This window comes from Stylophora pistillata, chromosome 4 (assembly GCF_964205215.1).
Source record: "Stylophora pistillata chromosome 4, jaStyPist1.2, whole genome shotgun sequence".
NCBI lineage: Eukaryota > Metazoa > Cnidaria > Anthozoa > Scleractinia > Pocilloporidae > Stylophora > Stylophora pistillata.
In genome coordinates, this window is record NC_142522.1 from 5,739,129 (window position 1) to 5,755,353 (window position 16,225).

Below are 16,225 nucleotides of genomic sequence, written 5' to 3' on the forward strand. Positions count from 1 at the left end.
TTATATGCTAGGTTTAACGTCTATTAGAGTACCAGATTATTTGGTACTCTAATAGACGTTTTCATCAACCACCAGGGTTCACTTTTTTACAATTAAGCCTTTTTTTGGGTAATAGTATTATAGATATTTCTTCCGAGCAACGGAAACATCGACACAAACATAAAATATTTTTTCCCTACAATGGTAATACTAATAATAACAAAAGTTATGGATCTTAATGATGATTATTGTAATACTGACTAGCTAATGTTGATATCGACGATAATACCGGCACAGGTTTTAAAACTGAAAAAGAAAATCTGAAAGATTAATTGAGAGATATGTGATTTTTGATAGTAGCGCTTAATTATTCCGGGTAACTTAGAAGTACAGGAATCCCCATTATTAACATGCAAGACCTGAGTAACTCACCTGAAATACGCAATGCCGCACCGACGAAACCAAACATGGATGATTCATGATTTTCAAGTGTCACTTCTAGTTTACGTGTCCCTATCAGAATTGAACGGAGAAGCAGCTTTTAATAATCACCACGGTGTAGTTCTGAATGATTCTTGCTTGCGGCCATGACAGCTGCTATATCCAACAACATAACCGTCCGTCATACCTGGTTTAGTCCAAAATAGTCTTTTTCTTGGAATAGGCCGTTCATATTCACCATTTGGTCTACGCATGCCCAGAGATACGTGGTCTGGGCCTACTATTTCACTCATAAAGACCTCCATTTGGTAAATGCGGCATTTGTCCAAAAATATTGGTTGTGATGTTTGCTGGGCTTTATACCTTAAAAAATCAAGACAGCGTATATGATCTAAGAAGAAGAACGCCCAGAAACCTTGAGGTGTATACCTAAAAGCCTGCGGCGGTTTTCTCTGCATATGAAACGAACACGAGTAAGGCTACTTCCCCCTGTCCTTGGATAGTTACTTTCTATTTGGAAAGGTAAGGTGTGTGAACTTTCAAAAAAAGTGTCGTAATAAATACCACAACATAAGATCGCACATAAGTTCTGACTTAGATCCGGAATTTGGGGTGCCTAAGAATCGGTCGAAAATTTTTTTCCCGAATATCTTTGAAGGCACTACGATGCACATCTAAGTTTCAAGCGACCCTAATCATATCAATTATTATTTTGCGTGTCTCACTTGTCCCATTGTTGATGGTGAGTCCATCTTTCAACAGTGATGATTGGTTGCTTCGACACAGTCTTTTCTGACCTCTTATCAACAGTTTCAATGCCTTCCTCAGTAACATCGTGCATCCATAGTTCACATAAATCATCACATGCCACGTAAAATGTGTAATTACCACTCTCAGGAGCCTGAAGAAGGATAAATGCAGTTTCTCAATTGACAAAGGAAGGACGAAGAACAACCTGAGGCTACACGAGATTGCATTTTCGGTTATTTATTTTCAAAGAAGCTATTTTGCTGTCTCTCTCTTTTTCCACCCATTCACGCGATTTTATACCGGTTCCAGTGCACGAATGGAAGTTCTGAAAAAGCAAATGTACTATTTCGACTACTGTATTCGTTCAGATAATGAAACCCTTCCTCAGATTTTTCTGTTTTACGATTTCGGTAGATGGTGTTTTCAAGAAAGCTTACGCGGGGTGAGGCAGTCATTAACTACATAGAAAAATCTGTTGTTGACTCTAGAGACGATTTTGTTGAGTTGGTTGATGACCTGTATTCACAGTTATAGTGAAAAAAATTACCTGTAAGTAACCAGTCAAACGCTGAATGTACTTTTCTGCCACATTTACCGGTACATCGAAATCTCGAAGAATTATTTGGCTTTGTGGCGTATATTGGAAAGCAGGATTTTCACGCATAGTTGATGTTTTTGTAGTGTCGTAGTTAACGTTATACTATGCATCCCGCCAAACTCCGTGGACCATAGTTACGTGCACATTTTACTTTAACTTTTTTTTTTAATTAACTGCAACTGGTGAAACTTACCAACTGTGCGAATCACAACCTAGCAAAGAACTAGTGTGACATTGCTACCAATCAACTTGAATGTCACGTAACGTCCGCGCGCTGGTGGAGAACAGCGTACTTTGTAACCCCACGACTTTCCATAGGACACAAACTTGGTACAAGATGGATGTAAACTGGTTTCATCAGTGGATACGTCGATGCTAAGAATTCCATTATCTCGTCGACAGCAGTCCAGGTTTTCGGTGATCTCAACAGATTCGACGGAGAGGGGCTTTTCAAGGGTCACCTGCCACCAAGGGTTAGACTCCTATTCGAAATGAGGGCCAGAGAAAACCAATGAAATGACTCTAAACAGAGAAGCAAACGCGAACTAAAGCGACGAGAAGTGGATAAATAATGAGGGGAACGAAAAACCAGTGAAGTGTTCGAACAAACAAACAAACAAACAAACATAGAGCCAGGACAAGGACGGACAGACGATTGTCTGAGTCACCATCAATCAAAGGTTCATGTAATTTCACTTGCTTTGATGAACGAATTAGCGATGTTTATAATGTAAGTGCTATCTCTTGTATCACATTATCTCTTACCTTTTTTGACCTAAAACATGTGGAAAAGGATCTGTCAATAGCCAGAAAAGGGCCATTTGGTATCAGAACACTCGAGCTTCGGAGTAAATTTTGACGCAATAAGGAATTTTCTGAGAGAAAAAAATGGTAGATCAAAGAATCAATGGAGAAGTTACTGCTTTCCTTCGGTGATACCAGTAAATCATAAGAAAAATACTTTTTGAAGAGTGAGAAGTTTTTTGAAAGTATTTAGTTGTATCATAAATCTGTTTAAATGAGTTTTGTTGTATTTTACGATAGAATTTTTTTTGAAAAGTCAACATGAAAACTACCTAATTCGCTATTGTATGCCAAATAATCTCACACGACGTATAGACTATGGGACATACCAGCACATTTGGAGCACAAAGCATTCTTATACGTTTTGCAATCTTCATTCGTGATTCTTGACGAAATTGCTGAGAGAACTGCACAACTCTGGTCTCCATGGTTACGGGACGGATATCCACACATCCAAAGGAAGGCGTTCAACGGGTTTCCATCGATCCAAACCCAGTCGTCTCGCGCCAAGAAACCAATATGCAAGTTGTTCGGCTTTGGCTTCATTCCTTCCAACTTGTTAGATAAGGCAGATCTTAAGCCTTCCCGCGATACCTTGGCTAGTGCACCACCTTTTCGACTGCATTCTATTTGAGCGTAATTCCATGGAAGTGCGTTATGGGTGTGAATAGAGAAACAACCGCCATGGAAATGGAAGAAATTTGGACCACATTCGAATCATAAAATGCTACTTAAAGGAAGTTTGAAATCGGAAAGATCTAGATGTACACTGTCAAATATCAGTGCTACACTAAATAATTTCACTAATTTACCAGATATTTAATTTTTTTTTTTGGGGGAGGAAAATATACATACGGAAGATTTGTATCAATATATCAAGACTCATAATTGATAACCATGAATTTTCTCAATGTCCCTTCAAAGTGTCAAAAGTAAGGGTTGGCCCTTCACTCCAAAGATTTCAATATCACTTCTCTAAACTGTTCTTCCATATATTTCTGACAATTCCAACTCTGAGAATCTGGTATCAAATCAAACAAAGTGACGTTTTTTGGTTCTTCATCCCTGCATTCTGCTTGACGATGTATTTAGATTAAAGGAAGAAATTACATGTGAATATAAGTTCCTTGTAGAAGTAAAAGCATTAACAAAAATGAGATTTTATTAAATCACATGCAACACAAAATCAAACTCCTTCATAAACATACCTGAAAGAAATCAAAATATTTAAATTGACAATCTTTGTGTACCAGATGTGATATATTGTTGTTTCCATGCAGCCAAATGTTACCAGTAGGTATCATCTGCTCATAATACACATCTTTAGCCAAATAAAGAAAAAATTCAAGATCACGAGAAATTGAAGACTCTTATATTTGGATTATTTGTTCACAATACAAAGCTTCATGAGGCAAATGAAGCAAAAAGTTGGTGATCTTTTTCCTTTTTTTTTTTTGTTCATTCTGTTTTGTCATTCTCTTTAAGAAAACATGTCGTTTTAAATATTTATGGTCCAAGTAAATGCAAATTTGTTGCCAGTCACTTCACAAATACACTTGTGCAAGCCATGCTCCATTTCACAATCAAGAGCCATCAGTCTTTTTATCTTCCTTCTCCAAAATTCACAGACTGTTAAAAGAAGTTTTTGTTTTTAGCAAGTGCATCACAAACTATGAAATCAATGACATCTGTGACAAACCAAAGGTTGCAAACACTTTTTAAGTGAGCTATTTCTTAAAGCTCAAGTTTTGGTCCAAATATAATTTAGCGTTACAATACAAAGGCGCTAAAGGACAAAAAAACAATGGTTATTTTTTGAAGAGACAAAGAGAATGATTTCATTGGTCAACAGGTTTTTCACCAACTATTCAAATAAATGAAGGGTAACAAAGTCAAATCAACCTCTGTGGTTCAAAAACAGAGGACAAAAGTTACAAAAGATTTACCTGAGCGGCAAACTGGAGGGACAATACCACACAATGTTTTAAAACGCTTCAGCAAAACTCAAAATTCCCGTTACGTTTTTTTCATTGTTTTTACAGCGTAACTACCAAATATAGAACTGTCAAAAATATACAAAACTCGAGATAACTCCTCGTGACTTAAATAGATTATCTTCGACAAGATATGCTAAACTTAAATTAGCAAGATAAATTTTCAGTCGACAAAAATGGCTATAAAATAACCCAAACGGGCACCGTAAAAATTCATGTAACGAATTAGCGGTCGTCGCCAGAATAGAGCGGCAAATATCATCTTACTAATACCAAATCCTCTAATTACTCGATTAAAGTAGTATTTCGAACATACCAAACACGTTTTGAAGCAAGCAATAAGGCCCTGTGACGTGGACGAGGAGTTATTAAAGGATTTACATTTATCAAATGGTTTGCTTACGTAAGCTCTTGCCCGAATGATTCTGAAGTTTAGAAAACAACATGTTATGCAGATTTCCGTCTCAGAGAAAAGGGCTTTGTGAGGGAGTAGCAAGTTCCAAAATAAAAAATGGACGACTTTTACTTTAAGTTTATCCAACCAGACGACCTAAAAATCTCGTGAATTTGGTTCCCTGTGAACACAACGAATGTATCAAATTATCCCCAGTTTATATCTAAACAAAATATCAACACATTTCAAATAACTTGATCACTTATCAACTTCATCAATTGTCGGCAAATTTTAAAAAAGTAGTCCATTCTGCGAATAGCCACAAATTACTGCGCTACATATAAAATGCTTTTAACTCAATCACGAAATTCTCGCATGCATTCACGTTAAAAATTACTTTTTAAAACCCTTTTTTAGCCATTTTGGCCACGCTCAAGTTTCAAAAGGCAACCTAAAAAACTAAATAAAATGGACAAACAACTGATCTTACCTGTCAAACGAAAAGCATTACAATCATTTCCCTCAGAAGTATAACTTTTGCGAGCGTTTTAATCTGTAAAAATCACACATACATAATTTTACGCCGAGCGACTAAAGTTAAATTAAACGACGAGTACCTGGCGTTTGAACAGTAAATCGTTTTAGCGGAATCATACAATACCAACTCCGATTAGAAGCTACGACCACGAAACAGTTTTTTATGCATGTAGCGTTGGTTTTGCTTGGGTGATAAGCAATCTACAAATCTTTTACCGAATGTGACAAAATTAGAAATTCAAATCGTGCAGCTATGTTTGTCAATCATAACATTACATATTCTTCGATCACTCGTGTAAAATTACGAGTTTTGGCTTTCAGACTGAACAAGATGCGTTCACAAAATGTTCAACATGTTTAAATGACTCTAAAGAATAATTCCTCAAAAGACTTCCAACAGAAAGTATGAATTTCCTGAGGTCTTCTGGATTTTACAATTCACGCCATACACATTCATAGATGCTTGAAATACCAAATGGTTCAAGACGAAGATAATAAAAAACTATAAAACGCGGTACAAACCTCGTCAAACTTCGATCTGTTGATTCCGACAACTCGTCCTATTCGTTAAAGTTTTGTCTGCAGTAATAGCTCCGTTTTTCGCCCTAAAAATGAAGATTTTACAGCAGTTAAAACGGAACGACTGAAAAACATGCGAGCTACAAAAGGGTCGGGCGGTCTGAACCACACGGTCCGACCAATCAGCAACAAAACTGACCAATCAGACAAGCCCATTATCTTGTCACGCTTGACACGGAATGTCATACTGCACCTCCATGGGTCGGCGACCTGAATATATTTTTTTATTTTCACTTGAGAAAAGAAATGTGTTTTTTTCGCTTTAGTCTTAAATATTTGTTTTACTTCGATCACAGCATCCCTTCCATTATGAGGCACTTACAGAATCTCAGAATCACATAATCGACAGCAGTAAAAATAAAATTCAAGCACAAACAGGAAAGGCGCTGTAAAAACAGCTTTGAACTTTTGATGACAATACGCTTTCGATTCTCACCACGCGAGCACTTGGCCTCCCAAAAACAGAAAATAAAACGCGCAGAAACAGATCAATTTTGTTTCTTCTGTGGTGTCCCAGCAATATTTTACACGTATTTGCGGGTAGAAATTAAATTATTCTCTCCGCCATGGTGACAAAACAACACTCTTAGGGGTGTGATGTATTGTTTAAAATACTCTCGGGAGCTTTGCTTTGGAGCGGTGCCAAACAAAATACTATTGTTCTGAGGCATCCGACTGCATCTAAGTCTGTTATTTCACTGACAATCAATATAAAGCACATCGACCTATGGTGGCGCCCTCGGACTGCCATTTTTCGAAAGCGAATATTCCCTTCAAACCACTTCGAAACCAATTAGCCGTTATCGCCTAATTCGCCTGGACTTGAGCTTAAATTTACAAAGCAAGCAGACATCGAACACAATAGACCTAAATTTATTAGAATCAATTTCATGTCGATTTCTAATCAACATGTATACACTTTCGTCACGAAAAGAAAAAAAAAAGAGAAATACAAATTAGTTTCTTACAGTTTCAAACAGAATAACCCGCGAGAAGAAGATGAAGGAAAAAAAAAAAAAAGAGAGAAGAAAAAAAATTCACCTTTAACGACCACAAGGAAAATCTTAATGTTTTCACGCCAACAAAAATCAATTTTAGATTTAGTCTAATTGTTTTCATGACGCTTAGAAATGAACATTTCCTTATGTAAATTTCACGGTCAATAAAAATTCGAAACTTACGGATAATTACTGGTTTGTTGTCTACCACACCTGCACAAAACAGGAACGAGCAACAGACTGAGTTTGATTTCATCAGACTTCCGGTACCCTCAGAAATATCCCGGACACAGGAAGATGGAAAAAAAAGCTGCAGAAAACCGGCTACAAGAAAAAAAACAATCCTCGCACACCTTTAACCCACGTGCGCGAAGTATACGTCAACAAAGAATTTGATTGGCTAAGCACCAAAAATATTGTTTAAGCTCTCAGCGACATGAATAATTCAACAACTGCGGTGAAAGGTTGTTCAGTCGACTACACATTTTCTCTTTGTATGATGCAAATAGTCGTTTTATCCACCAAGTTTTCGCAACAAGAAACGTTTGATAATATAATTTATTTGCCGCCTCATTTTATGCAATTTCGGTGAAAATTCATTTGCGGAAGGACTTCATGATTGGATCAGTTGCTTCATGTCCTTTTTTTTTTTTTTTTTTTTTTTCCTTGTAGAGAATGAACTGTTTTATGTCAAAAACAATAAAAATGACGCTTAAGTGGACTTGGAACGTTGTATTTCAGAGGGAAATGGTGTAGCGTGGAAGAAACAGGAGACTTCCAGGTTCTTAACATTAATAATAAAGAAAACCATTTAGTCTCAGTCACAGGGATTTCACTGACAGGACAGCAGGCGCCGTCTGGCAAGCTGACAACTTATTAATTAGCATGGGGATATAAAACAGTTTTTGATAAAGTGAAGGAGGGTAATTAATCAAGAAGCGGGATCTTAAACAGTAATAAACAACTCAACAAAATCACTTACGTTACAAAATAAATCATGACAAATACGGTGAAATATTTCCGTAGACTGAGATACACCTTGAGGTCCATATCCGGCAGTTGACAATCGGGTGTCAAAACCGAACCGGTACGTTTGCCGTATTTTTGCCTTAAGCTCATACCCCACATCGAAAAACTCAACCAAGAGGAAAAATCAAATTTTGTCGAGTTAAAAGAGAGAGAAAGAAGAAAGAAATAAAAGAAGGCAAAACAACTTTGACTGAATATGCTTCTGTTTGTTTAAACTGAGTGGATTTGCAAATAAAATTTAGAGACTTACAACTTTATTACCATCGCATGTGCTAGATAGCAAAAACTTTTGTATTCACATGCTAGTGAAAAAAGGGTACAGATTTCACGTCCTCGTCGCCTAGAACAAGCTCCCACGGCGGAAAACTGAAAACGCAGTGATCGCTAGAGGGATTCAATTAATTGGTATATTGACGCCTGAAACAATTTGTGGAAAAGGGATAAAACGCAAGCATCCTATTCTGCTTCTCATCTGTAAAAATTCGTTACTGACGGTTGAAATGTCAAATTTTTATACTATATCGTATTGTGGTTTATTGTGGCATTTACCCAATTTCAAAACGATCAGGCGAAATGTAAAATCTGTTTCTGAATGGAGTGTGTTTAAATCGTGCAAATTATTTTTGAAAGTGCATTAAAGTTTCAAATCAGAGAATCATCACAATGTTTAAAAATCAACCAAGAAAAGATTGAATATAACTAAATTTTGGGGGAGGGGGTGCTTTTGTCAATAAGATCATGATTATTCTGTGCTTAAAAAGCAAAAAAGGACTCGCTTAAAATACAGTAGGGAGTAGAAAAAAAAGACACTTAACAGCTTATTCGATTAACGCTAAACCTTATAGGGCAGATAGCGGCTGATTTTACGACAAGGCTTGAGAACGTATGGTGCGCCAAGTCAGTATTATATCGGAAAAAGAATTGTAATAGGATGTTTAGATTTTAATTATAGGCCTTTAAAAGAAGCAAAGACGACAACGAAGTAAAAAATGAAAAATTGTTTAAAACTTTTAATCAGCAAAACGACGGCTTTGCACGTGCGTTTTAATACTTTGCACATTTCTCAGGTCTTAAGCGGAAATGACATCAATCCTTCCAGATCGAGTGAGCTTATGTTTTAGCAAGAAGGCATATGATGTTGTATAATTTGAATATATCAACAAAGTTGAAGTGGTAAATTGGCCACCGTTACGGTTACAAAAGCTGACGTTTCGAGCGTTAGCCCTTGGTCGGAGCGAATAGAGGAATTGTGGGTTGTGTGTGCTTTTAAAGGCAGAAAATGGAGCTACGGGATTGGTGATGTTGTATAAGCTGTATGTCGCAAATTTTTACAACTTTTTTTTTTGCTATATTTAGAGGATAGCAAGACATCTGTTTCTGCAAAGCGGATGTTGTCGTTAAAAGCCGGCCCTCTTTTCCCTACAACGGCTCACGGATGAAGGAAACCCAAAGTTTATAATATTTTAATAAGATCCATGGATCGAGAGTATTCGATGACCAGGAAAGGAACAAATGTTTTTTTGTTTCACACATTGGTTTTCGCATAGTGAATTGGCTCAAATCCTAAAAAAAAAAAATAATCATAAGCCTAGTAGAGTAGAATAACTACATACAGAACAAATGTCAGTTTAATATTTTCAAACGGTGATAATTCAAAAGACGTATCGAATTTGTCGACTGAACTCAGCACAGATCAAACATGTTTTCAGGGGAAATTTTTCAGTTACACTTAATAGCTTAAAGCGTAATTTCCATTTTGTGTTCCAAAGAATAACTTGCTAATTTCAATTTTCTTGAACAATTAAAAAATACCACGAAACCACTCAAAGATGGATTTTTCTAGAGAGATTTAATTCGACGCCTACAGGGAACGGGAATCTCTAATTTGGCTTCATTTCCTTCCAGACTTCGAATAAATATAACAGAAAAATTGAAACATATCGATCGTAGTTTCAACAAAAACATTAACTTCACACCATCACTCGAAAAATTTTCCTAGCTTTTCATTTGTGCAAATGACGGACTGTCAACTGAGGGGGAGGGGAGGAGAGGGGAGGGGAGGGGAGGGTGAGGGAAGGAAAAGGGGTGAGGAGGGGATTTCGGAGGATTTGATTATGCTACGATAAAATTTACCTGATCGATTCCCCCATAGGGCTTTGCAATATTCGAGTGATCCCCTATCATTGGCAGCCGATTTTCAATAGTCCTCAAACTTCTTTCCCCCCCCCCCCCCGCCATGCAATAAAAATAATGAATGGTTCCCTCGTCACCATCATCATCATTATCACCATCATCTTTATTTAAACACGGTTAAACACATCAGGCATTAACAGTTTAATATGAAAGCTACAACTAGTTACGAAGAACTATGTATACTATGTATAAACTATGTATATTAGTCTAATTTAAAATATTACTAACTATTACAGAAGGTAAATTAAATTAAAGCCTGTTTTACATGAATGCGTGTCGCAATTAATTAACAATCGTCGGAAATTAGCCAGAGATGTTGCTTGCCTAGCCGCTGAGGGTAGGCTGTTCCAGAGGACTGCACCGCTATAGTTTATAATAGTTAGTGCGTGGCAAGTCGGAATAGCAAGCTTATTTTCAGAATCGCGCAAACCGGGGCTCCCACGTGGTGCAGAGTCCCATACCCATGGAATATGATCAACCTTTTTGGTTGTCACGTGACTGACCGAGCGTACGTAAGGGAGGGGTGACTCAGGCGAGTCTTGGCAAATGCCCATCTTTTATGTCATCATTAATATTACGAACTTGGGAGCTCCGCTTTTAGGCTTGGCTAAATCTATATATTAGAGTGCATGGCAAGGAAGGACTCCATATTAGATGGATAGCTAATTAAAATCAGCTTTGATCTAATGAACACACAGTAGAGTCAGTAAATACGGTTTACAATGAAATACTTGAAAAATTGTCCATCTAGAGATAAGAGTTGCATTCAGTAAAATAATACTGTGCCAAGCTTTTTTCCATTTATAAATATGTCTCCCGGACTTCAACTCGATGCTGAATCTCGTCCAGCAACTCGCAGATGTTAGACGCCTTAGGTCTGTTTTCGGCTGTTTCCTCAAAACATAGGTTCATGATTTCATGCAGCTGAAAAAAAGTCAAATTTAGTAAGGAGAGAAAAGCTACGTCTTTCGTTTTGAAGAAACAGAAAACATTATCGATATAATGGTCATTCTCTTCATGCCTATTTAATGGCTTTGAATCAGGCCATGTCTTGCCATCTAATACCAGACATTACCGAGAGGATCGTGGGCTCATTTTCTGATCAGCAGCTGGTTATCAAGCTGTCACTAGTAATAACCCTACCTGGGCGTATTCACTGGACCCATGACAGTGTCCTAATAGGGTGGCTATCAACTGTCCAAACTGCTCAATATCGTTGCCATGACAAATCTGCTTATAAGCTCCCCATGCAGTTTGTAAACGAACTAGGCTTACTCTTCTTGGACACGCGAGACAATCCTCCCAAGACCGCTCTCACGGGAGGAAGCTGAAAATAATCGATAACATTTACTTTTGACCGAGTGATTCTAATTAGCATCTAATACGATTTCGCAAAAAGATGGAAAGTTCATTTACCCTTAAGGAATGAGCAATCAAAATGTTGCTTGTTGTGACGTTGTTATGCACCATCCCAAGTTCCTGTAGTCTTTCTATAGCGCTGATGACGTCACAGGCTATAGCACAAACCGCATCAAAATCAAGGACAGTTCCCTCGTCGCTAAGAAAATCTTATAATGTTGAACTCGACACAAAATTGTAGCACTTCAATCTGAAGCAAAAGGGGGCATATATTTTGGAAATCATCACACACAACAAGCCCAGTTAAGACTACTTTGTGTTCCTTCTTTCACTGTCCTACGAGTATGGTGGGAAAGTAAACGCAGTAGTTGTTTTTTGAACAAGAAGAGACTTGTATGTTGACGCCTGAAACAAATTGAGGAAAAGGGAATAAAACGCAAGCAACATATTGATTCTCATCTGCAAAAATTCGTTACTGATGGTTGAAATGTCATTTTTTTTTAATACTACATCGTATTGTGGTTTATTGTGGCATTTACTCAACTTCGAAAGGATCAGGCAATTAGGTAAAATCTGTTTCTAAATGGATTGTGTTTAAACCATGCAAATTATATTTGAAAGTACATTAAAGTTTCAAATCAAAGAATCAGCTCAACATTTAAAAATCAACCTAGAAAAAATGTAATCAAACTGAATTTTGGGGGAGGGGGGTGCTTTCGTCACGATAATCATGATTATTCTATACTAAAAAAGCAAAAAATGACTTGCTTAAAATACAGTAAGGGTAGGAGAAAAAGATACTTTACTTATTCGATTAACGATAAACCTTATAGGGAAGATGGTGGCTTATTTTACGACAAGACTTGAGAACGTACGGTGCGCCAAGTCAGTATTATATTGGAAAAATACTTCAAATAGGATGTTTAGATTTTAATTATGGGCCTTTAAAATAAGCAAAGACAACAACGAAGTAAAAAAATGATAAATTTTTAAACGGCTTTTAATCAGCAAAACGACAGCTTTGCACGTGCGTTTTAAGACTTTGTATATTTCTCAGGTCTTACGCGAAAATGACATCAATCGTTACTGATCGAGTGATCTTATGTTTTAGCAACAAGGCATATGATGTTGTTTACTGTACGTCGCAAATTTTTATTATTTTTTTTGTTGTTGTTTATGCTATATTTAGAGGAAAGCAAGACATCTGTTTATGCAAAGCGGATGTTGTTGTTAAAAGCCGGCCCTCTTTTCCCTAAAATGGCTCACGGATGAAGGAAACCCCGCAAAGTTTATAATATTTTAATAAGATCCATGGATCGAAAGCATTCGATGACCTGGAAAGGAGTAATATTTTTTGTTTCACAAATTGGTTTTCGCATTGTGAATTGGTTCAAAACCCAAAACAAAAATAATCTTAAGCCTAGTAAATTAGAATAACTACAGAACAAAAGTCAGTTTAATATTTTCAAAAATGATGATTCAAAAGACGTATCGAATTTGTCGACTGAACTCACCAGAGATAAAAAACATGTTTTTTGAGGGAAAATTTTCTGTTACAATTAATAGCTTATAGCGAATTTCCATTTTGTGTTCTAGAGACAAACTTGCCAATTTCAATTTTCTTGAATAATTAAAAACACCACGAAACCACTAAAAGATAGATTTTTCAAGACAGATTTAATTCGACACCTACAGAAAACGAGAACCTCTAATTTGGCTTCATTTCCTTCCAGATTTGGAATAAATATAACAGAAAAATGGAAACATATCGATCGTACTTTCAACAAAAACATTAACTTGACACCATCAGTCCAAACATTTTCCCAGCTTTTCATTTCTGCAAATGACGGACTGTTCGTGTGCAAAACCGTTAAGATACCGATCATTATTTATCACCTGAGGTGGGAAGGGAGGGGAGGGGTGAGGGGAGGGTAGGGGGAGAGGTGAGGATTTCGGAGGATTTGGTTGTGCTACGATAGAATTTACCCGGTCCGATCCTATTATTGGCAGCCGATTTTCAATTGTCCCTAAACTTCAATAGTCCCCAAACTTCTGCAGATTCACTTTTTGCCGCAGCCCTGACCTTCAGCGAATAATATACTGTTTTGGTGCTTAAATACTTTCTTGGTGCTTAATAACGCGGGTATTTAATTTCGCGATTATAAAAAATCATTTCTCACGAGCTTTATACCAGCGACCCAAGCTGCGACGACACTTGGGACTTCTCCCCTGCCACCATGATGGCGATTAGAGAATGGCTTGGACGTCACTGATATTCTGACAGGGAGCACTGGTCTTACGCCAAGATTTTTTACAAAAGGAAGGGTGTTGATGTCTCACGCGCAACACCTCAACGACGAGATTGAAATACCTCTGGCCATCTATCCAGTTACGTCTGTGGTGTCGCATTGTTGCAAAATGTTTAAGAGGGTTATGGGGAACGTTAATCTGCGGGCAGGCTCTCGTCGGCGTTATCATACGGGTGGTGAGGCCCGGCGCACGTTCCGAGTCGGCGAGCGATGTGAGCGCGCGAGAGGTCCACAGAGATTGCACCATTTTCAGCCCAAGACTCCACACAGACCTCTTGCACACCAGCCTGATGGAATCTCACGAGCTTTGTCTCTCATGGCCCAGCGCTAATGCGAGCCTTCTCGCAGGCTATGATTGCTTTTGAACTGGTAATAAAAGTTAGGCGGTTGCCTCCTTCGCAGTCGTCCTTAAAACGCTAGTTAAGAGTAAGTGACCCATTAATAGAGTGTATGGCAAAGAAGGACTCAATATTAGATGGATAGTTTATTAAAATCAGCGGATAATGGAGAACGGATAATCTTTAATTGTACTCGCATCCATACTTGCGAAAAAAAGTTACAAAGTTGAAAGAAATTATTAGAAATAATGAACATACAGTAGAGTCAGTAAATAGGGTTTACAATGAAATAATTCAAAAATTGTCCATCTGGAGATAAGAGTTGTATCCAGTAAAACAACGCTGTGCCAAACTTTTTCCAATTATAAATATGTCTCCCGGACTCCAACTTAATGCTGAATCTCCTCCAGCAACTCCCGGATGTTAGACGCTTTAGGTCTCTTTTCGGCTGTTTCCTCAAAACACTGGTTCATGATTTCATGCAGCTGAAAAAAAGTCAAATTTAGTAAAGAGAGAAAAGCTACCTCTTTCGTTTTGAAGAAACAGAAAACATTCACGATATAATGGTCATTCTCTTCATGCCTATTTAATGGCTTTGAATCAGGCCATGTCTTGTCATCCAATACCAGACATTACTGGGAGGATTGTGGGCTCATTTCCTGATCAGCAGCTAGTTATCAAGCTGTCACTAGTAATAACCCTACCTGAACGTATTCATTGGACCCATGACAGTGTCCTAATAGGGTGGCTATCAACTGTCCAAACTGCTCAATATCGTTGCCATGACGAATCTGCTTATTAGCTACCCAGTTTGTAAACGAACTAGGCTCATTGTTCTTGGACACTCGAGACAATCCTCCCAAGACCGCTCTCACCGGAGGAAGCTGAAAATAATCGATAGTATGTACTTTTGACCAAGTGATTCTATTTAGTATCCAATACAATTTCGCAAAAAAAGTGGAAATTTTATTTACCCTTAAGCAATGAGCAATCAAAATGTTGCTTGTTGTGACGTTGTTATGCACCATCCCAAGTTCCTGTAGTCTTTCTATAGCGCTGATGACGTCACAGGCTATAGCCCAAACTGCATCAAAATTGAGGATAGTTCCCTCGTCGCTAAGAACATCTTGCAATGTTGAAGTCGACACAAAATCATAGCAAATCAGTCTGAAGCAAAAGGAACATATATTTTGGAAATAATCACACACAAAAGCCCAATTAAGACTACTTGGTGTTCCCTCTTTCACTGTCCTACGAGTATGGTGGGAAAGTAAACGCATAGTTGTTGTTTGAACAGGAAGGGACTTGTAATGACCACGAAAACCCATGCGCGCATGATGCGCGAAACTCCTTGTCTCGTTCCACGTGAACGCGAAAGGGTGATCAATTTATTAGATCAGGTCAGGTCATTTCATGTTTCGAATGTCTTTTTCAGGGCTCAAAATTTAGACTGCATCAGGTTTGCCTTACTTTGCCTTGTGATGGTCTTAAAAGCTCTCGTCGCCTTCTCAACCAATCAGATGCAAAACTAAAGCCAATCATGGCTTCGTTAACGCGTCTAACACGCACCAAACCATTTAAGTCTAATTTTGTTCGAACTTCTTGATCTTTTGGCCTCGCTCAAATGTTCTCAGTCCTTTGACATTTCTGCGATGAAAGTCTAAGATAATTTTCAATTGTCTTTTAACATGAAAGCTGTTACTAACAGACTATTCGATTGTAACTCGCGGATCTTCACTTTCCCGTGATCAATATCATGGTCACGGGCTGCAAGGGAAAAATAGAAATAATGCTTGAGCAAAGAAGAAATTCATTATTAGAAAGCAGAGTGACTGAATTAAAATACTAGATGACTTGACACACTTATTCAAGAACCCCGGCCTGCATATCTACAAAAACCTTTCTTAATTTGAAAAGCTCAAA

The 16,225-nt window shown here is 37.7% G+C and overlaps 3 protein-coding genes across 4 annotated transcripts in view; all 3 read right to left on the minus strand.

Annotated features, from left to right (window-relative positions):
- Window positions 1-429: 429 nt before the first annotated feature.
- On the minus strand, window positions 430-1,929 carry LOC148732138 (uncharacterized). Its single transcript, XM_088756392.1, has 3 exons — window positions 1,718-1,929; window positions 1,146-1,321; window positions 430-783 (listed from the first exon to the last, which is right to left on the minus strand). The coding sequence occupies exons 1-3, from the start codon at window positions 1,832-1,834 to the stop codon at window positions 528-530; spliced, it is 549 nt and encodes a 182-aa protein (XP_088612518.1). The 5' UTR covers window positions 1,835-1,929; the 3' UTR covers window positions 430-527.
- Window positions 1,930-1,966: 37 nt separating this feature from the next.
- LOC148732139 (fucolectin-1-like) lies at window positions 1,967-6,315 on the minus strand. Of its 2 annotated transcripts, XM_088756388.1 has the most exons (5): window positions 6,020-6,315; window positions 5,451-5,513; window positions 2,902-3,198; window positions 2,534-2,643; window positions 1,967-2,250 (listed from the first exon to the last, which is right to left on the minus strand). In XM_088756388.1, exons 3-5 carry the CDS (start codon window positions 3,116-3,118, stop codon window positions 1,981-1,983), a joined length of 597 nt encoding a protein of 198 aa, XP_088612514.1. In that variant the 5' UTR covers window positions 3,119-3,198; window positions 5,451-5,513; window positions 6,020-6,315; the 3' UTR covers window positions 1,967-1,980. The 2 variants fall into 2 exon arrangements, with proteins under 2 accessions (XP_088612514.1, XP_088612515.1); XM_088756389.1 differs by lacking the exons at window positions 5,451-5,513; window positions 6,020-6,315 and having other exon boundaries at window positions 2,902-4,044.
- An 8,150-nt stretch (window positions 6,316-14,465) lies between these two features.
- Window positions 14,466-16,225, minus strand: part of LOC148732140 (MAM and LDL-receptor class A domain-containing protein 1-like) — a 57,838-nt gene continuing 56,078 nt past the window's right edge. Inside the window, 4 exon segments of the mRNA XM_088756411.1 lie at window positions 14,466-14,787; window positions 15,007-15,186; window positions 15,277-15,469; window positions 16,009-16,069. Of these exon segments, the coding sequence (XP_088612537.1) occupies window positions 14,665-14,787; window positions 15,007-15,186; window positions 15,277-15,469; window positions 16,009-16,069 (557 nt within the window). The 3' untranslated portion in view covers window positions 14,466-14,664.

Excerpts from the sequence above, each read along its gene's own strand:
- LOC148732138 (XM_088756392.1), bottom strand. The coding sequence starts at position 1,834 with ATGCGTGAAAATCCTGCTTTCCAATATACGCCACAAAGCCAAATAATT. Across the intron at positions 1,322-1,717 it reads GTTTGACTGGTTACTTACAG|GCTCCTGAGAGTGGTAATTA; the intron begins GTAATTTTTTTC and ends ATCCTTCTTCAG. Across the intron at positions 784-1,145 it reads CACCATCAACAATGGGACAA|GTATAAAGCCCAGCAAACAT; the intron begins GTGAGACACGCA and ends TGATTTTTTAAG.
- LOC148732139 (XM_088756388.1), bottom strand. The coding sequence starts at position 3,118 with ATGAAGCCAAAGCCGAACAACTTGCATATTGGTTTCTTGGCGCGAGAC. Across the intron at positions 2,644-2,901 it reads TTTGTGCTCCAAATGTGCTG|AAAATTCCTTATTGCGTCAA; the intron begins GTATGTCCCATA and ends TTTTTCTCTCAG. Across the intron at positions 2,251-2,533 it reads CATGTTTTAGGTCAAAAAAG|GAGTCTAACCCTTGGTGGCA; the intron begins GTAAGAGATAAT and ends CATTTCGAATAG.